We start from the raw sequence: 23,486 nt of genomic DNA, 5'->3' as shown, positions 1-23,486 counted from the left end.
TGTGTTTTGTAGCTTGAAGATAAATGGCAGTAAAAACACAAATTTAAGAGGAGCCGTCGATGTGTTATTGAGCTACTGAACTTCAGTTCGGTCCACGTGACATTGGACTGAGTGTCACGTGGCCTGTTACATAAAATGAGTTTAATATTCCTGCTCTAGAGTTTAAGATCAAGTAAGTACAGAAATCTGAATATTTCCAGTTTCCAACCTTGAGTAATAAGTTAGCTTTCTGTATGTAGCTACATATTGCACCATATGATCAATAGGAAGCCCTTTGTGATTCAGGCCAAAGCACACACACACACACACATACACACAAACACACACACAGCATAACTTAGAGAAATTATATACTAGAACATTACTATCTAAACACTCATATGACAAAAAATAGACAATCCTTTGAATCCTGTTTGAAAATCCTTCATGACATCCACGCAAAATAATAAATTAAAAAAGTAAGAAAAATCAAAAAGTACAAAATCACACCTCCGATCTAGAGGCCTGTCAGAGGCGAAAACACTCAGTTCACACCACAATCAGTTCCCCTGCTGAACTACTGAACCTTACAGACTAGAAATTAAAAAATGACAAGTAAACTAATTAACACTTAAAAACTTCAGCAATATGAATAAATGTGGTTTGGACAGAAAATCTTCATCACACAAAATATTAAATTCCAAACATAAGAAATAAGCCGTTGTTCAAGGGTTGTTCAAGGGTTCCCAGTCCCAGCGCTTTATTTAAAGATGCATTAAGTAAGATGTGTGAAAAAAGCGCAGAGTTGAATAAGATTTGGCTGATTTCTTTTTTGTTTTTATCTCATTGAGTCCGTCCCCATTTCCACCCAAGTACACAAAGCTCCGCCCCTAAAACTCATGGTGGTTCAACTAGAGTTAGCAGGCTAGCTAGAGTTACCTTTAGCAAAGACAGTCATGACATCACTTTCAAGTCCACAAAGACATTCAGCTGCTTGTAAGCTGAATGACACTCCATACACTTCTTCTTCTCATAATGATTTAAAGAGGATGTGAAGGGGCGTTGGGGGCGTGTCTATAGAAATGACTGACAAGAGGCTAATCCAAATACAAACATTCCAGACCTAAAGGCAGGTTTCCATCAGCTTTATAATACCATTGTTCTGAGACAATGGCTTAAACTATTATTTTTTTAATCAGTTCTTCATAATTTGTACTAGTGAGAAACATATTGAAAAATATATTATTGCACCTTTAAGAGATGTAGAAAGAACTTAATTAAATTGCTAAGTGTCATATTGGACAAACTCAGCAGAGATGACTGCAGGTTTAAATAAAATGATAAAATATTTATTTATTTATTTAGGACAGAGCTCAAAAGGGGCAAAACCATGAGAGAGTAACTAGAGGACTAGAAAAACAAATATCAAACCGGAAATAATAGAAAGGCTTAGTAATCAAGTGAGAGGCAAAAAAAAAAGGCTTGATGGAAAAAAAAGTACTCTGTATGTATGTGTGTGTGTGTGTGTGTGTGTGTGTGTACAGGTAAATAAGCAGATTGCTAACAGGTGTGTTGAGCAGAACGACTGTGAACTTGACCTAAGATGACTCACATGGGGCGTGGAAAGTGGGCGTGGCTTGGAGTGGGGCGTTAATGGAGGTGGATTAATGCTAGTAGGCTGCAATAAACATAAAGAAATAACCAACTATTTCTAAAAGATAAGGAGGGTGACCTCAAACTCAAACATTATAATGTTTACTGATGTAGCACTCTGCATTGTGAGTGCCGGGTGCTGAGATGTGATGAAAACATTCAAACAGAAGAAAATAAAGGAAGTCCAGGCAGTGAAAAGAGGAGCTGTGGAAAGTGTGAAGAAAAGAGTGTATTACTGGGAACATCTTCAAATGTCCCGACATCTGGGTCATGAAAGCACACGCACACACTTCTGCTCCATCACCCATCATGTGCTCTCTACTCTAACACAGCACTCACCTACAGCATGTCCAGAGCCTGACAGCTGTCCATCATCTGCCCTCACTCAGGCTGCAGCGAGGGAGGCACACACACACACACACACACACACACACACACACACACACACACACACACACACACACACACACCTCTCCACTGCGCATGCGTGAGCCACAATCTTAACCTGGAAACTCTCCCTTTCCCCACCAGGGGGCAGCACAGACCTTTCTTCCTGTTCTGTACATTCTCCATAATACACTCATATTACACTCTGACTATACATATTGTGTAACCAAGTACACACACACACACACACACACACACACACACAACGAGTAATTCACAGTTTTAGTGCAGAATTCTTTGTCCAGAAGAACACGGAAAATGCAAAAGTAATCATTTTAAAACTTCATTCTGGAAATTTATATTTAAATAATTTTGGTCATTCATTTAATTGAAGGTGCTTCAGCTGCATCAAATTAACACACTGTGTGTCTTCAAATCTCTCTCTCCTAAATCTGGTTTTCTGTTTTGTTGTTGCATAGTGCAACTATGCTGCACTATGCAACAACAACAACAACAACAACAACAACAACAACAACAATACTCATCCACAATCATCATCATCATCTTCTTTACATAACTTTTTTATTGCTTTCTTTATATTTTGAGTCCAAAATCTCAGGGTATTACATTAAAATAAAGCATATTATTATTACATTAAAATAAATTATTACATTAAAAATAGAGCATATAACTTTATTCTATAATTTACAATAAATCTTTGAAAATAACTATGAACTATGCAGAGTGAATGAGGCGAGTCCACTGGATCAGTCAGTCCCTGTAGAGGGGGCGTGGCCAGTTCCAGTTGTTCCAGTGCATTCCAGTGAAGTAGGCGTGGCCTATTTGTCAGTTATTCCAATAGACCTAGGCATTGTTCCTCTGCTTCCTAGTGAAAAAATAAAATGGAAGTTTACTGCACAGCTCATCACATCAGCGCTTTAACTGCCTGGGAGAAACCAAGACTCAGCAGGGGGTCAGTCCAGTACTGGAGCTCATATCAGACCGTCTCACAGTTCAGGTTTATATAAAGGTAGAGATGAAGCTGAGGTGAGGGACTGCTGGGGATCTTTGACATCATGTATTTAATAATTCACACAGCTCAGAGAAGTGTAATCAAGCAGCACGTACCACAGAGCGCTGTACCTCCGTTTGGCTCCTCGGATGGCGAACACAGCGATGCCACTGCCGTAAGAGAGAGTGTAGACTGCAGAGAGAGAAGAGACGATCGTTTAGAGTTCAGAGAGCATCTTACAGATTGTTTTCTGGCAAAGATTTACACTTACATTTCTTCATTCAGCAGATTCTCTTTGTATTCCTTTCACAATGCTCTGAGGACTGACACTATGCTGTCTCTCTGTCTGCACTTAATTTCTGCATTAATTCTTCACTGTATCACTTCCTGCTTTTCTGATCTTATATATTTTTCATGCTCTTACTGAAGTCTTCACTTGTACAAGACAGGATTAGTCTCTACTCTTCCAGGTTATGAATCATCACAGGTTCTCCGAGTGCTTTGTATCCTCGCACCTTCAGCTGTTTGCACTTTCTCTAAGACACTTTGTATAACAGCGTCTAGAAAATTTTATGCAAATACCTGAATACATCTAAACACACCTGAATGGGCACGGCTAATTGCACATAAATACTTGCACACCTGCACACATGTACACTTCACAATACACACCTGAAAACATGTACACTTCACAATACACACCTGGACACATCACAATACACACATGTACACATCACAATACACACATGTACACAACACAATACACACATGTACACTTCACAATACACACCTGAAAACATGTACACATCACAATACACACCTGGACACACAGGTACACATCACAATAAACACCTGGACACATGTACACATCAAAATACACACATGTACACATCACAATACACACCTGGACACATCACAATACACACCTGGACACATGTACACATCAAAATACACACCTGGACACACTGGACCTGGAATTTAAAATTAAAGAAGGCATTTGTGAACATGAGCGAAGTGCTGACAGAAAGAAAGATAGATTCTCACCATGGTAAGACTGCAGATGTAGGAAAGCCACAAGCAGAGCAAAAATGTACCCCCATAGTGCATCTGGTGAGAATGAGAAAAAAAAGGATTAAAGAGATGTTTTTTTTCATAGTCTCAGGTAATTTTTTGGTTAGAAACATTCCACGTTCTACTTACCTCTCCAGTGGAAAGGCGGACCTCTGCACTGATTCGTGTGTGCAGGCAAACCTGGAACACACAGCATACATAGACACAAAGATACATACATACACATGTACGCATGCACCTAACTACACAGCTGGGCTCATCTGTATGCACATCAATATGCTTTAACACACCTGGACACATCTGGATGCATATAAATACACCAAAGTGCACATATGAACATATAAAAATGTGCACATGGTCACATCATAATGTGCCTAAGCAGACCTGAACACCTCAGAATACACATGAACACCTACACACACACCTCAGGCACACCTCTACACACCGGAATGCACCTGAATAATCCTGTACCTACCTGTACACGTCCAGACACACCTCTACACACCTAAAAACACCTGAATACCCCTGAACACACCTAAAGACACACTCTGACACACCTCTACACACCTAAAAACACCCGAATACTCCTGAAGACACCTAAAGACACACTCTGACACACCTCTACACACCTAAAAACACCCGAATACTCCTGAAGACAAACTAATACACACCTCTACACACCTAAAAACACCTGAATACCCCTGAATGCACCTAAAGACAAACTCACACACACCTCACACACCTAAAAACACCTGAATACACCTGAACATACCTAAAGACAAACTAATACACACCTCTACAAACCTAAAAACACCTGAATACTCCTGAAGACACCTAAAGACAAACTCACACACACCTCTACACACCTAAAAACACCTGAATACCCCTGAATGCACCTAAAGACACACTCTGACACACCTCTACACACCTAAAAATACCTGAATACTCCTGAAGACACCTAAAGACACACTCTGACACACCTCTACACACCTAAAAACACCCGAATACTCCTGAAGACAAACTAATACACACCTCTACACACCTAAAAACACCTGAATACCCCTGAATGCACCTAAAGACAAACCCACACACCTAAAAACACCTGAATACCCCTGAACGCACCTAAAGGCACACTCAGACACAATTCTACACACCTAAAACCACTTGAATACACCTGAACTCCCATGAATGCACCCAAATTATTAGGGACATTATTGTAAATGATTGTGAGAGATCTCACCACAGCACCAGCCCACAGCCTCAAAAACAAACATGCAGAACACAGTAAGGATGACTGGCATCACCAGAGCTGCAAAGACAAGAGAACACAATCACACAAATTTAATACAAATCTAGTCCTTCTAATAACAAAGAGAAGATGAAGCTGGCACAGAGTCTGACATCAAAAATACAATCACAGGAAATAAGGGTCAAATTTCATAGGTAGTGTGATGACTGCAAAGAGGCGTGTCACTTTATGATAACAGGCTATGAAGTACAGTCAGGTCCATACGTATTTGGACAGTGACACAATTTTTGTAATATTACTGAAGGCAAACCTGAAAGCAGAAAGACCCACAAACAAGCAACAACTGAAGGCAGCTGCAGTAAAAAGGCCTGGCAAAGTGTCTCAAGGGAGGAAACTCAGCATTTGGTGATGTCGATGGGTTCCAGACTTCAGGCAGTCATTGACTGCGAAGAATTTGCATCCAAGTATTAAAAATATTCCTAATATTTATGATTATGTTAGTTTGTCCAATTACTTTTGAGCCTGTGAAAATGGAGGAACTCTGTAAAAAAATGGCTGTAATTCCTAAACAGTTAATGCAGTATTTCTGTAAATAATTAAAGCTGTTTTGAACTAAAGCTGAAAGTCTACACTTCAATCACATCTTGATTGCTTCATTTCAAATCCATGGTGGTGGTGTAAAGAGGCAAAACTAAGAAAACTGTGTCACCTTCTAAATACTTATGGACCTGACTGTATGTATTTTTCATAACACTTTGCTAACTTCCTAAACACATTTAGAGGAAATGAAACTTCTGAATGCCACTTTGAAATGCTGATACTGATGAGGTTCATTTCCAGTTGTAACCAGCATACCCACATACCCAAGAGAAACAAAACGCAAAAGTGTTGATGCATAAATTTGTTGACACATGAATGAAAGAATTTCAGTGTAAAACAAATGATTATTAAAAAAAAATTGCTAATCTTTTTTTTTTTTTTAAACTTTAACTTGTTTTAAAAAAAGAAGCTTTACAGTGAGTCTACATCACAGTGTTTAACATAAATATGAAAAGATAATGTTAGCAAAAAAGACGTTTTATTTTCACATATTTTAATTCTTTTTTTTGTTGTTGTTGTTGTTGTTGTTATTTTGCCTACAGAAACAAAATAATAAGTTCATATAATATTTCTGTATACCCAGAGATGCTATAGTACATGTTTTTAGACAGTTCATGTGTAGATATTTCTTCTTACTGCATTATATTATATTACATTATCTATATTTGTAAATTTTTCTATATATTTTAATTTATTTACCTCCAGCCATGTTTTTTTTTACCCTGGTTGGGAATGAATAGATTTATTTTATCTCATATTAGAGGATGTTTTATACTCTTAATACCAGCCAAAATGTGAACATGAACCACTCACGGTAGTATGGCCTGTAGCTACACAGTCCACAGCCCAGGCCGAAGCAGATGGAGAAGAAATGATAAAACTTATCTGGAATAAACCCAAAAAATCAAGTGACTCAACTGACAGCTGTAGGTTTCACTTTTATTTCTTCAGCAATTATAGAAATATTAAAGAACACTTACAGTGTTTGTACAAGTCCAGCATGTTGGCTGTCACAGTGTGAAATCAGCGGCTTTGTCTGTAGGTTGAGGTGTAATTTTAAGATGTGGTTGTCATTGCTAGCTCTTTTGTGTTTGTTCCACGGTTATGACAATGTAGGCCTTGAGGTTTGATTTAAGCTAGCTGGTTGACAAATGTAACTTCAAAGGTAAACAGTGGAAATCCCCAGAGAGTGATTTCACTTTCATTCTGTCAGTGCTTTATCATATTATTTTCATATGTGGTGACATATTGCAAGAATGTGAGTTGATGTTTTTTTTTTTTAAAAGAAAGAAGTCAGATTTTCTTGAAAGAATACAAAACTGTTCAATATACAGTAACTGAAAAGCTTCATTTTTAATAGACAATTACAGTACACAAGTATAAAATATTAATGTGTACACCCTTAATCATCTAACATTGTCTGGCTTCAATGGCCATCTCTCAATTCACCTTCACTCTGGGACAAAACTCATCCCTGGGTCCAGGAAATGATGTCACTCTGTTCGCAGGAGTCATGTGAAGCAAGCTGTGTGCATCAGGGCAATATTTAGCTACAGGGTTTGAAAAAAAAAAAACATTGAAAGTTAAAATATTTATGCAATGCAAGTGTACTCATAGATTTAGAAATACAACATATTTACAGTTCAGCATAACCATGAACACTTTATTGACCCAGAAGGAATATTTAAAGGTGCATTAGTCACGATTAGTCCAAACTGGAGCTCTTGTGGTTAATTAGGTGAAGTACAACAACACTGGAACATTTTTTTACTCCTTGAATGCACCTCCCATTCCCCAAACCCCACCTCCAGAATCTACAGAGTGATGGTGTTAGTGTTTTAGCCTGACCTGTGGTTTTATTTGTCCATTCAGCTGCTTGATAAGCGAGTTATTACACTATACACATGTGAAATTCCTTCTCATGCTGTTTTAATGCTATGAGAACGGTCGAGAGAGCCTCTGCTGCCCTGGTTTTCTCTGTAATGAGCTCCCATGAGTTTACCGCTGAGATTACTGATGCTAAAATGTTAGTATCAATAGCTGCACAGGACTTCCATGCAGTTATCGTGCATTGCATACATTTCTCTGCAGGTGGTTCATATAAATCATCACCTTAACGGCTATCCAACTGATAGAGATGGATTTAATTGACTTGTTTTGTACAGCCACGTATTCAAACAGTTTAATCCCTTCTACAGATCGCGTTCACACACATGTCCAGGAGGAACGTCGCTAATTCCATGTCCATCTTCATCCCCATCACCTGTAATCCATTTCTCAATCCTTGAATTGATTAACTAAATTGATTAACCATGTCATTTTGAATCTAATATAAATGTTCTGAGTGAGTCGAAATTTCAAGAATTAAAACTCTATGGCTCTAATAGAGAGCCAAAATATTTCTGCACATATTTAATAATAATAATAATAATAATAATAGTAATAATAATAATAATAATAATGATAGATATTAAAAATAAAGCTGTACTGAGCAGATCTGTGGAATTTATATTACAGTGCAAAGAAAAAAGTTGAAGTTAGCTTAAAAAGACGTAAATAAAGTCAGATATTTCACAGTGTGAGTGTGTGATGTGTGTGTTAAACGAGTCAGAAGACTGATGTGGCCTTCATGGGGTTGGAGTCTGAGTCCTCTTGAATGATAAAAATGGATGACGTAGAGTTTAGGAACCAGCAAGGAAACGCCTTCGCACGGCGAACCGCAAAGCATGCCGGGTATTGTATTGCACGTGGGAGTCACTTGGACACAGCTGACCGCAGAGAGGACTACATGTCCCAGTGGTGAAGAGACACATCTTTAAGGAATCACGTCTTTTTTTCCTCGCAGCAGGATGAGCTCAGCTTCGGGGTCTCCCCCTTCCCCTTTCCCGTGACACCGACTAGACAGAAAGAAGGAAAATAAATAATCATTATTATTATTACTATAATAAAATACTACTATTAATAATGGATCTGTTTGAGCAAACCGGATGTGTAACCTGGAGAACAAAGCTGAGTTCTGTACTTTGTTAGGGATGTGTGTGTGAGAGTGTGTGTGTGTGTGTGAGTGTGTGTGTGTGTGTGAGTTTGGTCATGTTTAATGAGTGACAGAAGGCGTTGAACGGGCTGGGTCCGTTGGGTTCTTGTGGGCTCCGGTAGGGTGAACCATGTCCGGGATGGAGCAGGAGGGTTTTCCCGGGACAGAGCTGATCCCGGAGGCCGGGGTGGAGGGGCTCCGGGCCGAGCTCGAGCGCGTGTCCCGGGAGCTGAGCGAGACGAGCCGGGATAAGATCCGCGCTGCGGAGTACGGGCTGGCGGTGCTGGAGGAGAAACAGCAGCTCAAACTGCGCTATGATGAGCTGGAGACTGAATATGAAGCCCTGAGACATGAACTGGATCAACTCAAAGAGGTGAGACTCAGCAGAGACTAGAGCACTACTGTGTGCAGAGCCGAGGAGGTTCGATACAGTGCGATACAATCCGATACAATCCGATACAATCCGATACAGCCTGATACAGTCCGATACAATCCAATACAATCCGATACAGCCTGATACAGTCCGATACAGTCCGATACAATCCGATACAGTCCGATACAATCCGATACAGTGCGATACAATCCGATACAGTCCGATACAATCCGATACAGTGCGATACAATCCGATACAGTCCGATACAATCCGATACAGTCCGATACAATCCAATACAATCCGATACAGCCTGATACAGTCCGATACAATCTGATTAAATCAATTACAATCCGATACAATCTGATTATATCAATTACAATCCGATACAATCCGATACAACTTGATACAGTCTGATACAATCCAATTAATTCCAATACGATCCGATACAAGTCAATACAATCCGTTTAAATACATTACAATCCGATAGGATCCGATACAATCCGATACAACCTGATACAGTCCGATACAATCTGATTAAATCCTATACAATCCGCTACAAGTCAATACAATCTGATAGAAGTTGATACAATCCGATTAAATCCAATACAATTCGATACCATCCAGTTAAATCCGATACAAGCCAGTACCATCTGACTAAATCCAATACAATCCAAAACAATTCAGTCCAATCCAATTAAATCTGATACAGTCCAAATAAATCTGATACAATCCGATACAAGCCAGTACCATCTGACTAAATCCAATCCAATACAATCCAATTAAATCTGATACAGTCCAATTAAATCCGATACAATCCAATACAGTTTGATAAAATCCAAATAAATCTGATACAATCCGATACAAGTCTATACATCTCGATACAACTCAATACAATCCAATTAAGTCTGATACAATCTGATACAAAGTGAGACAATCCGATACAGTTTATTAGAGATTATACAGATAACACCATGACTTAGCATTTTGTCAGTATTTTGGTTTGTCCATGAGGAAGCAGCGAGACAGAGGATTCCAGGAGAGTCTTCTAGGAGACTTACAGCAACATGTTCTCAATTATTTCGAAGGTGATTTTTATTAAGAGGAATCTGGAAGCGGGACTTAGTGCTGAGATAAGATTTGCTTCAGTTACAAACAAAATGAGAAAATTAGTTTTTGAAAAAATGGTTTTATGTAAAACCCTACAACAGAGTGTTACTCTGTCAAGTAGAGCCTTTCATGGAAGCTATGAACCCTTAATTATCCAATAAACCTTTAAAGAAGCCTCAGCGTGTAGAACATGACATTGGCTGTCACATGAAAACTACAAGACGCACGAGTGAAAAAGTCCAGGAGAGAAATTATTCACTGAGATTCAGCTTTTTGTTTTGTCAATCACCAACTTTTTTTTTTTTCAAACACCAACTATGATTAAAATTAGAAGTGGGAAGAATGAGGGAGAAATAAAAAGTAAAATGTGAGCTGAAAGTGGCACGGCATAAACATTTAAGCCACTTTTGTCAAACAGAAAAAAAGATCCTTATTATAATTTTTAAAATTGTAGGTGAAAAAGATTTCCTGTTTGAACTTCCTGTAGTGATCTAACTGAGATACTTAAGAAAAGCCAGAGTCGTTCTCCCACTGCAGAGACACCGAAACGTGGAAATGAGATCATGATGAGCCACTGATTTCAGTTCCCTTTTATCACACGTCTGCTTGTGTGTCACAAAACACTGACACACACACACACACACACTCAACTTATGTATGCTTATTATGCTTATTACACTGTAAGTAAATAAGTGTATGAGTGGAAATGGTGCAGGTCACAAAGACAAAACTCTGCTTATGACGAATAACACAATCTGGATTAAAATATGAAATATTATAGTGACGTGGGCCGGGTGCACTCATGTGGGAAGCCAGACACCAGTAAAAAAGATGGCTGAAAACCCAAAACTATCTCACACACACACACACACACACACACACACAAACGTTTAAAAACGTGGCGGACACAAACACAGGCCTCATTCTTGAAGACAAACCAGAACTCATGGAGGTTCAGGGAGGAATCAGACGGTCTGTCTGTAGCTTCCCCGTCACAACAGGCTTTAAAAAAAAAGGTCACATGACTTCCTTCCTGCGTGTTTATGAGAAAAAGCAGGATGTTCACATTCCCATCTAGTGGAGCAGGAGTGAAATGTGAGCTTCAGAACTGTCTGGCTGTCTAACTGAGTTTAAATGTCTAACACCCCAATACTGCAGAGTTCAGAAATATTACACGTCAGCTGTGACTTTATGTTTTTTCTTTTATTTTAAGCAGTTAAACATGAATCATGCCATTGTTAATATCTCTTTTTTTTCTCCTTCTCATTACATAATCATTCCTTCAATCTCTTTCTGATTTCTATATTTCTGTCTTTGGCATTCTGTCATTGTGTCTCTCTCTCTCTCCCTCGCTCTGTCTCTCTGTCTTTATCTTTGTGTCTCTCCCCCTTTCTCTGTCTCTTTATCTGTTTCCCTCTCTCTGTCTTTTTATTTTTGTCTCTGTCTGTCTCTCTCTGTTTTCCTCTCTCTGTCTCTTGCTCATTCTGACTCTCTCTCTGTGTGTCTCTCTCTCTTTCTATCTGTCTTCCTCTATCTGTCTCTCTCGCTCTCTCTGTCTCCCTCTCTCGCAGCATTTTGTAACCATTGTTTTGACTGCTTTTTCAGTTCTTTCTAAGCGGAGTTGTGTCTAAATAAAAGGGGGAAATGTGTGAAGGCTGTAAGAGGATCTGTGGTGAAATGAGGCTATAAAAAGCCCGCGTGCTGTAGCTGCACTCGCTGATTACCAGCACGCTGGGCCTCTAACACATCCACCAGAGATTACAGTGTGATTACAGTGTGTGAGCTGAAGACGTTTACATTTATTCTATTGGCATGTGCTTTTATCCCAAAGGCGGAATCCAGTCCTAGCTTAACCACTGAGCTACCACTGTCCTTTAACACACTTCACAACATTCACACTGTGTTGTTTTGGTATAAAGAGAACCCGAGAATATGATCATCAGTTTAAGAAGTTTCCAAAATATGACCCACCCAAAAAGAGAGCTCAGAATATGACGTCCACCCATGGTTCGATCTCCAGACATTACTCTACAGTCCAGAAAAGTCATTTCTTTGATTTCCTGATATGTGAACTAACAATTCTGACAGTGCTCATCATTTCCAAACCTTTTCAGGAGATAGATTTAATTCTAACAGTCTGATGACTTCTTATGATTCCAGACCACTTTGGCTTTGGAAACTTAATTTAAACTGCACACATGTACATTTCATCAAAAAGAGTGAAAAAAGTGGTTAATGTCGTCCAGGATACGAGTTTCACCAATAAAAAACTGCTCTAGAAACGGTCTGGAAGACGATCTCCATCGATAAGAAGGGTCTAGAATATACGTAGGTGGGTTCACAGCTGTGCAGATGTGGGAGTATTTCAACCCTGAGTCTATTTAAAGAAAGAGTACAGATGTTTGAGGTTTTGCACAAGTCAAACATCAATACTTCAGAGAATATTTTAAGCTCTCTGAAGTTCACTGAATTTCAGATTTTCAACAACTGAGTGAGCTTCAGTTTCATGCTGAGAGGTGTTTAAAGCTATTCATAAAAGGATCCAGACCACAGAAATACAGATGTGCGTTTATGGCTTAAAACCTGCAATTTTCCTTTCAGAATGTTCTCCAAGTGACAACATGCTTGCAGAATTCTGCCACATTTACATACAGACATTGTGGATGGTTTTTATTTCTTTCTCTTTTCTCCTTTTTCTGGTGCATAAAACAAAATAATGCTGTGTTGGTGATCAGTGGTTGGTGTTTGGAAACAGTGGTGATCAGTGATTGGTCTTTGGGATCAATGGTGATCAGTGATTGGTCTTTGGGATCGCTGGTGATCAGTGATTGGTCTTTGGGATCACTGGTGATCAGTGATTGGTCTTTGGACACAATGGTGATCAGTTATTGGTTATCAGGAACAGTGATCAGTCCTTTCCTTATATCTAATGCACTGGTTTCAAACCTGTGGGCGTGACACAGCATCCTACACAACTGCAAACACATCTTTAATTTTTTCACAGATCACATCTCATATTTTGTAAGAGTAACAAGATGAAACTGTCAGAAACACCGAGATTTTCTGAGTTCACTTGAAAACATTGAAGGGCACATAGCCACCATGTGGTCCAGATGGAGGAAAATGTCAAACGCCACTTCCTGGTCACATGCCTATTCATGTGACTAAACATAGAGTTTTGATATAAACGTGAAAATTAAAAAGAGTGGAACAGTGTATGTTCAGCCACCAGATCTTTTCACACAACATTTCAAGAGTTGCTAACTGTGTTCTCCTGTAAATACGAGCTAACAGTCTCTCTGTGGTCCTGCATGCAGGCGTACGGTCAGGCCCACTCTGCCCAGAGGAAGGTTGCGGAGGACGGCGAGAGTCGTGAGGAGTCCCTCATCCTGGAGTCGGCATCTAAGGAGGCGTATTATGAGCAGAGGGTGCAGGAGCTGCAGGCTGAGCTGAGGCAGGCCAAAAATGTGCTCACCAGCACACAGAGTGAGAACGAGCGACTGAGTGTCCTCACACTCGAGATGAGGGAGGTGGGTGAGAAATAAAAAGCAGGATAATAAAGAAACCTGTGCCACACATGCTGACCATAAATCTAATATTTTAGGTCATGCATCCTTCCTATAATATCATCATTATGCCTTCCATAAGCTCAGCCCTTTTTATTTCCTTTCCTCCATCTCAGAATGCTGAGCTGTTGGAGCTACAGCGCACTCGTCTGCGTGATGACATCAGAGAGTATAAAGTCAGAGAGTCTCGGCTGCTGCAGGACTACAGCGAGCTGGAGGAGGAGAACATCAGCCTGCAGAAGCAAGTGTCCACGCTCAAAGAGGGCCAGGTGAGACCGAGGGGACTGGCACATTTTCTCACTTAAGTATAAACTTTTTGCATTATTGTTAATATACAAGTGAAATAAGATTGGACCTAATTCAGACCCAGAAAAACAGTAAGCGCAACAAAACCTGACTGAAAGTTTGTGCCAGAAATGAGGTTGTACATAATGCACTACTTATACCCGTAATAAAGAGTGGGTTAGGAAGCACTGACGTATACATGGTTTTTATGTTTTTTTCCCCCACTTTGTGCGTACGTGCCTACTTCCTGGTGTGAGTGCAGGTGGAGTTTGAGGGTCTAAAGCATGAGATCAGGAGGCTGGAGGAGGAAGCTCAGTACCTTAACAGCCAGCTGGAGGAAGCCGTGCGGCTGCGTGAGATCGGCGAGCGTCAGCTGACCGAGGCTCTGGAGACAGTGAAGAGCGAACGGGAGCAGAAAGCGGCGCTGCGCAAAGAGCTCACGCATCACATGACCCTGGGAGACTCTCTCCTCAGCGGCTCACTGGACGGACTCAGACTTAGCGAATCGAACGAGCCCAACAATGACGAGGCCATGCGCGCCTTTGAGAACGGGCTCGCAAAGATGGTTGACGACAATGACGAAGATAACGTTTCGTCCATGCCGAAGAAGAGCCTGGTGGACGATCTGCTGAGCGAACTGAACATCTGCGAGATCCAGAAGCTGAAACAGCAGCTGCACCAGGTGGGTTCTCTCACATGGCAAACACTTAACACTTTATCCTCTTTTCTGTTACTGATACTGTACGTTTATGTCTGTCTCAGGTGGAGCGAGAGAAGGTGGCACTCCTCTCCTCCCTCCAGGAGTCTCAGAAGCAATTAGCACAGACACGTGGAGCGCTAGCACGTCTGAGCGATGATTTTGGAGCCACGCGACGTGTCCAGGTTGCAAAGGACAAAGAGAAAGAGAAGGACAGTGGCGAGGACGGAGACGTGGACTATTACGAGCTGGACATTCACGGCCCTGAGATCCTGCGCTGCAAATATGAGGCTTCAGTGGCTGAGGCTGGAGAGCTGAGGGAGGAGCTTAAGTTGTTAAAGGCGGAGCTTGAGGAGGTGAGGCGGAGGTTACATAGATGACAATGTTAAGTAAAGAAATAATAAAATGTGTGACGCTGCTCGTCTTTGTTATTGTCCTAGTGATAATAAATGTCATGCTTTTTTATTTTGAATCAGGTTAGGGCAGAGCATGAGGAGGTGCGGTCACGGCTGGAGGGCCAGGTGCGCGATCTCTCGTCTCAGGTGTGCTCGCTGGAGAGCGACGGCCGAGCGGAGCGGGCACAGATGGCACGGCTGCAGAGGGAGTTGGACGAGGTGAACACAGCTGCAGGTGAGACCCGGAGGACGCTCGGGGTGGCACAGGATGAGCTGGCGTCGTTCAGCGAGGAGCTGGCTAACCTCTACCATCACGTTTGTGTGTGCAACAATGAGACGCCCAGCCGCGTCACACTCGACTTCTACAGAGAGGGGAAAGACAGTAATGAGGACAAAGATAGGAAAGACGGCAAAGAGGAGAAACCAGACAACACGAGCTCGACTGAAACCCCCGCTAGCCCTGGTTCGGCCTCAGTGAGAGACTCGAGGAAAGAGCCGATGGACGTGTGCGTCCTGGCGGCGATGATTCGGGAGCAGATGCGGCACCTGCAGCAGGCCGTGGAGCGAGGCACACAGCTGGCGAGGCAGAGGCTGGCACCTCTGGAGCTCGCAGCTGTGCCTGATAAAGAGCAGGCAGCCTGCATGGAGGAGATCCTCAAACTCAGGTCACTGCTGAGCACCAAACGGGAACAAATCGCCACGCTCAGGGCCGTGCTCAAGGCCAACAAACAGGTGAGAAGATATGACAAGTCAAGTCAGAAACCTGCCTAATATTTTTCAATATTAAAATAATGCTCTATGAATATTATATTATTACTGTTTTGTGTTGTTAACAAACTTACATGCAGCAGTCACTAAACCCAGCAGATTCATTTTACTGTATTACATATAATCATTTTTATTATTACTTTATATATGTTATATTACAGCTGATGTAATCTCTTTTATACATTGCAGACGGCCGAGGTCGCTCTCGCCAACCTGAAGAGTAAGTACGAGAACGAGAAGACCATAGTGACGGAGACCATGATGAAGCTCAGGAACGAGCTGAAGGCTCTGAAAGAGGACGCGGCCACGTTCTCCTCCCTCAGAGCCATGTTCGCCACCAGGTACATGCCAAAAAACACACACACACAGACAGACACACACATACACACACACACATACACACACACGAAAGCATTAGCTTAGAATAACACAATAAAGCAAAGGTTTGGCCAAAACTCCAAATGTACACAATGTTCCTTTTACGCCAGAGACATGGTTAGTGTCTGATATTCACTTCTTTAATTTTGCACTGGAGCTATGTGGCTAATGTAGCTAACAAGTATTGGAAGGTTATAGCTACCAGTTTAGCATTGTGCAAACAGCAGGTCTGATTTATTACACATTACACACATGAATTATTACACTTCAAAAGCATCATTTGGCTCAGTAATACCATTTGTACACAAGGAAGTTTGTAAAATAAAAAAAAAATTGTTTTAAATAATACTTGAATCATCTGTGAACTATATTGTCATCTGAATGACTTGTAACTTTCCAAATTTAGGCCACGCCTCCTGTGTGAGACTGTTTGCTGGGAAAGAAAGTGATGGAGCTCTGACTGTTTTTAACTGCATGTTTATAGACAAACCTCTCTCTCTCCCTCTCTCTCTCTCTCTCTCCCTCTGTCTCTCTCGCTTTGTAGATGTGATGAGTACGTGACTCAGCTGGACGACATGCAGAGGCAGCTGGCGGCCGCTGAGGACGAGAAGAAGACCCTGAACTCGTTGTTGCGCATGGCCATCCAGCAGAAACTCGCACTCACGCAGCGCCTCGAGGACCTCGAGTTCCACAACGAGCAGGAGCGCAGGGGAAGTGCTGCCGCCGCCTCGGCCCGCGCCAAAAGACCCTTCTCTAAGAGCAAGAACCTGCACGTAAGTCCCACTCCGTCCTGTAGAGGCCGTCCTCTGCCCCACGGCATTGTGGGTAGTCCTGTGGTGTTCTGCACCTGAACCACTTCATTGCTGACCCTCCTCTCATCCCTGACACCAACTAACCTTCATCTTCATCATCGCTGCTTCATCATCACGTCTGTCTTTAACATCGACTCTCTGGCTAACACTAACACTGCTGTCACTCGCTGACTGTTTGATGCTGCGATGAACTTCATGTCTTGAGAGGGCCAAGTTATCATGAAGTCTTGCCTTGTTTTATTAACAGTTTTTAATCTTTACTGGCTTTCAGAGCTTTCAGAGTTCAGACTTAACATCGCTTTTAAAGTCGGATTTGTAATAAGTGATGATTTTTATGCTGATCTGAGACCAGTGTTGGTGTTTCTCTTATAGGAGTATTTCAAAGGAGCCAGTGAGGTTCACTTTACTGAAAAAGAATTAAATTTCTCATGAATATGTATTAGTTGTGATTATTTTAAATATTTATATTATTATATTTTTATATATTATTAGTAGTATTAGTAGTAGTATTGTTACTACAGTATTAGTATTATTATGTACGTAAATATATAATTTATTACTGTATATTGTATTAATTAACTCAGTTGTCAGTTTACTAGGTACTAGTTAGTCACACAAACTAGATTTCTAGCATTCTGGTACGTATTGTGGCTAAGAATCGCTTAGTTTCACTGAAAGAGGCAATTTGAGTGACATTGCAGATGACCAATCACAGTCCTTTTCTGCAGCCAGTCGGGAAACGTGTCATCACCTTCACCACTAACAGCTTCAAACAAAACTGTTCAGTAACTTTTTGTCAGCATTGTTTCTATACACTGACTGGTTTTCCTGCTGGAAACCAGCACATGGTAGTATGTAGTTATAGAGAGCTAGTCACACTGCAACCATCATGATCCTGAAGCTTGTTGCCAGAAAAGTGCACAAAATATATCAGACACTACATTGCCTCTGAGCGAGGCCTTGGCCTCATCTGAGATATAGATGTACCTGATAAACAGACAGCTCATAAAATAAAACGAGAGGCATTGTTTTAACCAGTAAACGCAGTCAGAGTGCCTTTTAGAGCAGTTTTACATTCCCTATGTTGAACCTTGATGCTGGAATTTACATCAAGGACCAATAGCAGCTCTGAAAGACAAGGGGCGGTCCTTCATATTGCAGCGCGGAAGATTCAAAATGGAAGACGCACTAATTTTAGCAGGAATCAGATTTTATACATTACTTCTCGAGAGCTAGGAGGTGTCTCTTGTTGCCTGGCAATTCAGGAAGCTCCTCCTTCTCCACTAGTATTACACTGTTCTAACCAAGGCAGTATGTGTGCGTGGCTTTTTGGGGGCGTGGCTTTGGAGGAACCGCTGTACTAGTTTGAATGTTATGATTTGAAACAGCGAGCTTCAGCTAACTTGTGCCAAAGTTAACTTGTGTGCATGCTGTCAACAAAATGTCCTCCGTGTGTGGGTTTTCCTTGTGAATGGTTATATTGTTAAATATAATATAATATAATATAATATAATATAATATAATAAATCAAGTGTTAATACGATGTGTTGATGTTAATATGATGATTCTAATGATGATGTATTTTTAATGTGTTTCACAGTAATTGTAGTTGCCAAGGAGAATTTCCCTCAAAGTGGCTTAATCCCTGACTGCAGACGTCCCGCTTTACACACACACACACACACACACACACACATACACACACACACACGACATGACCTCTTGCTTGACGGCAAGCTTCACATTAATCATCCACACTTTTGGTTTCTGTCTCTGCTATGTTTTTTATTTTTCAGTTTAATTTAATTCCGCACTTTTGACAAGTCATGTAACACATTTCAGTGTATTTGTGTGTTTGATGTCATGTGATGCCTTATTTTACATCTTAAAGTCAAACGAAAACACGTACGTATGTGACGTATTTCAGGTCCGCAAAAGTCAGTTTATAATTAAGGCATTTTATGGTTGTTTTGCCTTTTAGTCTTAATTTATTTTTAATAAACTAAATGTGCAGAATGTCCTGCAGTGGGAGATACATACATGTGATGAGATGGAAAGACTGCCAGTTTTCCATGGGAGATGAACTGGGTTTTTTTTTTCAGTAGGATGTGATGTCACACCGCAGGACATGTTGACGCGGGTGATGTTGACAGAAGGATTTGAAAAATTATGACTTTTTTTCTTAATTTAAAACTAATAGCTGATTGTATGCTAGTTACAAAATTATCCTAATATCAACAACTTCTAAAAAATATAAATGTATTTCACTTCCTTTTGTCAGCTACCTCTTTACCACTTCTTTAATTGGATGTATTTAACATAAATGATAATATAAGACTGTTTTTTTTCTTTTTAATTATTACTATTTTGCTTGCTATGTTCAGAAGCAATCCAGGGGAAATGAATTTAGAAATTGTGTGGATGTCTTTTTTTTTTTTTTTTTTAAAGAAAAGATGAATAGTACATAGTGTATCAGCATTGTAGAAAACAATACATTACTTCAGGAGGGTCACAAAAGCATCAGCTTTAATACACGCAAAACCAAATCAGACTGACTCACGGCTCGCCTCCTCACTGTGGCAGTTCCTTGCTTTAATGCTGTTTTGAAGACGCCAATGTCGACTTCCCCTCATCTCATTTCCCACTGATCTAATAAAATCAAACATACGCTTCACCTTTCATACAAACAGTCAGCTCAGATGCTGAAAAGTGGCTTCCACGGAAATATTTCAAGTGGTTACTGAAGATAAATGAATGAATGCATAATGGCATTGTCTACACTGTCTACATCAAACAGAAAGAAAGAAAGAAAGAAAGGATGGAAAAAGGATGGTTCACGTAGCCCTCAGTGTTTACCTAAAATGAGCTGAAACCTGCTCCCCTACACACTCCTCTACACTACACACTCCAATCCCCTACACTACACACTACACTCTCCCCTACACTCTCCCCTACACACTCCCCTACACTACACACTCCAATCCCCTACACTACACTCTCCCCTACACAATCCCCTACACTACACACTACACACTCCCCTACACAATCCCCTACACAATCCCCTACACAATCCCCTACACTCTCCCCTACACTCTCCCCTACACACTCCCCTACACTACACACTCCAATCCCCTACACTACACTCTCCCCTACACAATCCCCTACACTACACACTACACACTCCCCTACACAATCCCCTACACAATCCCCTACACAATCCCCTACACTCTCCCCTACACTCTCCCCTACACACTACACACTCCCCTACACTACACACTCCCCTACACTACACACTCCAATCCCCTACACACTACACACTCCAATCCCCTACACACTCCCCTACACTACACACTCCAATCCCCTACACTACACACTACACTCTCCCCTACACTCTCCCCTACACACTCCCCTACACACTACACACTCCCCTACACTACACACTCCCCTACACTACACACTCCAATCCCCTACACACTACACACTCCAATCCCCTACACACTCCCCTACACTACACACTCCAATCCCCTACACTACACACTACACTCTCCCCTACACTCTCCCCTACACTCTCCCCTACACACTACACACTCCCCTACACTACACACTCCCCTACACTACACACTCCAATCCCCTACACACTACACACTCCAATCCCCTACACACTCCCCTACACTACACACTCCAATCCCCTACACTACACACTACACTCTCCCCTACACTCTCCCCTACACACTCCCCTACACTACACACTCCAATCCCCTACACTACACTCTCCCCTACACAATCCCCTACACTACACACTACACACTCCCCTACACAATCCCCTACACACTCCCCTACACTCTCCCCTACACACTCTCCCCTACACAATCCCCTACACACTACACACTCCCCTACAGTACACACTCCCCTACACTACACACTCCAATCCCCTACACACTCCCCTACACTACACACTCCAATCCCCTACACTACACACTACACTCTCCCCTACACTCTCCCCTACACACTCCCCTACACTACACACTCCAATCCCCTACACTACACTCTCCCCTACACAATCCCCTACACTACACACTCCCCTACACAATCCCCTACACACTCCCCTACACTCTCCCATACACACTCTCCCCTACACAATCCCCTACACACTACACACTCCCCTACACTACACACTCCCCTACACTACACACTCCAATCCCCTACACACTACACACTCCAATCCCCTACACACTCCCCTACACTACACACTCCAATCCCCTACACTACACACTACACTCCCCTACACACTCCCCTACACTACACACTTACACACACCCCTACACTACACACTCCAATCCCCTACACTACACACTACACAATCCCCTACACTACACACTCCCCTACACTTTCCTCTACACTACACACTCCAATCCCCTACACTACACACTACACACTCCCCTACACTACACACTCCCCTACACTTTCCTCTACACTACACACTCCAATCCCCTACACTACACACTACACACTCCCCTACACTACACACTCCCCTACACTTTCCTCTACACTACACACTCCAATCCCCTACACTACACACTACACACTCCCCTACACTACACACTCCCCTACACTTTCCTCTACACTACACACTCCAATCCCCTACACTACACACTTACACACTCCCCTACACACTCCCCTACACTACACACTCCCCTACACACTCCTCTACACTACAGTACACACTCCACTCCCCTACACACTCCACTCCCCTACACTACACACTACACACTCCCCTACACACTCCTCTACACTACAGTACACACTCCACTCCCCTACACTACACACTACACACTCCCCTACACACTCCCCTACACTACACACTCCACTCCCCTACACTACACACTCCAATCCCCTACACTACACACTACACACTCCCCTACACTACACACTCCCTTACACACTCCTCTACACTACAGTACACACTCCACTCCCCTACACACTCCACTCCCCTACACTACACACTCACACTCCCCTACACTACAATACACACTCCCCTACACTACAGTACACACTCCACTCCCCTACACACTCCTCTACACTACAGTACACACTCCCCTACACACTCCTCTACACTACACACTCCAATCCCCTACACACTCACACTCCCCTACACACTCCAATCCCCTACACAATCTCCTACACTACACATTGCCCTACACACTCACACTCCCCAACACACATCCCTACACAATCCCCTACACTACACACTCCACTCCCCTACATAGTCCAATCCCGTACACTGCACACTCCCCTATACTACACACTCCCCTACACACTCCAGATGTTTTGGAGGTGTTGTGCACTTTCAAGTCATGAAGGGAAGTCGATGAGGGCGTGTCGAGAGCCGTATTGAAACACAGCGCTTGGTTTAAGATACAACAGATAAAATGTTTTCACTTGTGCCTTTAATGAACAACTTTTTTTTTTTTTTTAATCAGCAGCACCAGAGCAGCAGTCTCCTCTTTCATTTCTGTTTTATATCTGAATCATTTCTAACTTGCTATTAAAGCCTAGCAGTGTTTAACCCTGCACACAGGGCTGTGTTGTGTGAAGTGTGTTTATTGCTTTAACACTGTCATAGTTAAACACAAGTCTAACATTTGTCATGAGCTCTTTAAAATATTACATTTGCTGTGTTTTATCTGCTATTTATTCACTTCCAGCAGCTTTTGAGGAAGGATTAAATACTATTCTGTCACACACACATTTATGACCCCGAGTCCAGCCTTGCGCTGAGTGTGTGTGTGTGTGTGTGTGTGAAGCTCACTTCTGATCTGAGTGGGTTTTTTAATTTCACATGAAACATTTTTTTACTGGTTAAAAATAAAAAACGTCTTGTGAATGTTACTGTACATATAAAGGGGAATTTTAGAGACCACTTGTTACGACACACAAGAGTCTCATCTGACAGAATAAATTCTCGTTTTGTGAAATGCTTTTGTTTCTTAGCATCTCCAAAAAACTTTAAAAACACACCAGCTAAGTAATAACTCTCACCTTTTATGCTACCAAGAATCACTGATTTTTGGCGGAACTTCCGTTATGTGTGGTCTCTCTTGCGCCACTTCCGGTACTTGA

The 23,486-nt window shown here is 41.7% G+C and overlaps 2 protein-coding genes across 3 annotated transcripts; both read left to right on the top strand.

Moving 5' to 3' along the window:
* The first annotated feature begins 8,804 nt into the window (after positions 1 to 8,804).
* Positions 8,805 to 20,183, top strand: bicd2 (bicaudal D homolog 2 (Drosophila)). Of its 2 annotated transcripts, XM_026935523.3 has the most exons (9): positions 8,808 to 9,358; positions 13,783 to 13,995; positions 14,148 to 14,300; positions 14,579 to 14,998; positions 15,079 to 15,369; positions 15,490 to 16,140; positions 16,366 to 16,517; positions 17,099 to 17,327; positions 18,967 to 20,183. In XM_026935523.3, exons 1-9 carry the CDS (start codon positions 9,116 to 9,118, stop codon positions 18,967 to 18,969), a joined length of 2,355 nt encoding a protein of 784 aa, XP_026791324.3. In that variant the 5' UTR covers positions 8,808 to 9,115; the 3' UTR covers positions 18,970 to 20,183. The 2 variants fall into 2 exon arrangements, with proteins under 2 accessions (XP_026791323.3, XP_026791324.3); XM_026935522.3 differs by lacking the exon at positions 18,967 to 20,183 and having other exon boundaries at positions 8,805 to 9,358; positions 17,099 to 18,815.
* On the top strand, positions 19,495 to 22,945 carry LOC128317117 (mucin-2-like). The gene is made up of 2 exons (XM_053227271.1): positions 19,495 to 19,506; positions 20,233 to 22,945. The coding sequence occupies exons 1-2, from the start codon at positions 19,495 to 19,497 to the stop codon at positions 22,759 to 22,761; spliced, it is 2,541 nt and encodes an 846-aa protein (XP_053083246.1). The 3' UTR covers positions 22,762 to 22,945.
* Positions 22,946 to 23,486: the final 541 nt, after the last annotated feature.

This window comes from Pangasianodon hypophthalmus, chromosome 20 (assembly GCF_027358585.1).
Source record: "Pangasianodon hypophthalmus isolate fPanHyp1 chromosome 20, fPanHyp1.pri, whole genome shotgun sequence".
In the NCBI taxonomy this organism is placed as follows: Eukaryota; Metazoa; Chordata; class Actinopteri; order Siluriformes; family Pangasiidae; genus Pangasianodon; species Pangasianodon hypophthalmus.
The sequence above is the reverse complement of the archived record's forward strand: the minus strand, read 5'-3'. Positions and strand labels throughout refer to the sequence as shown.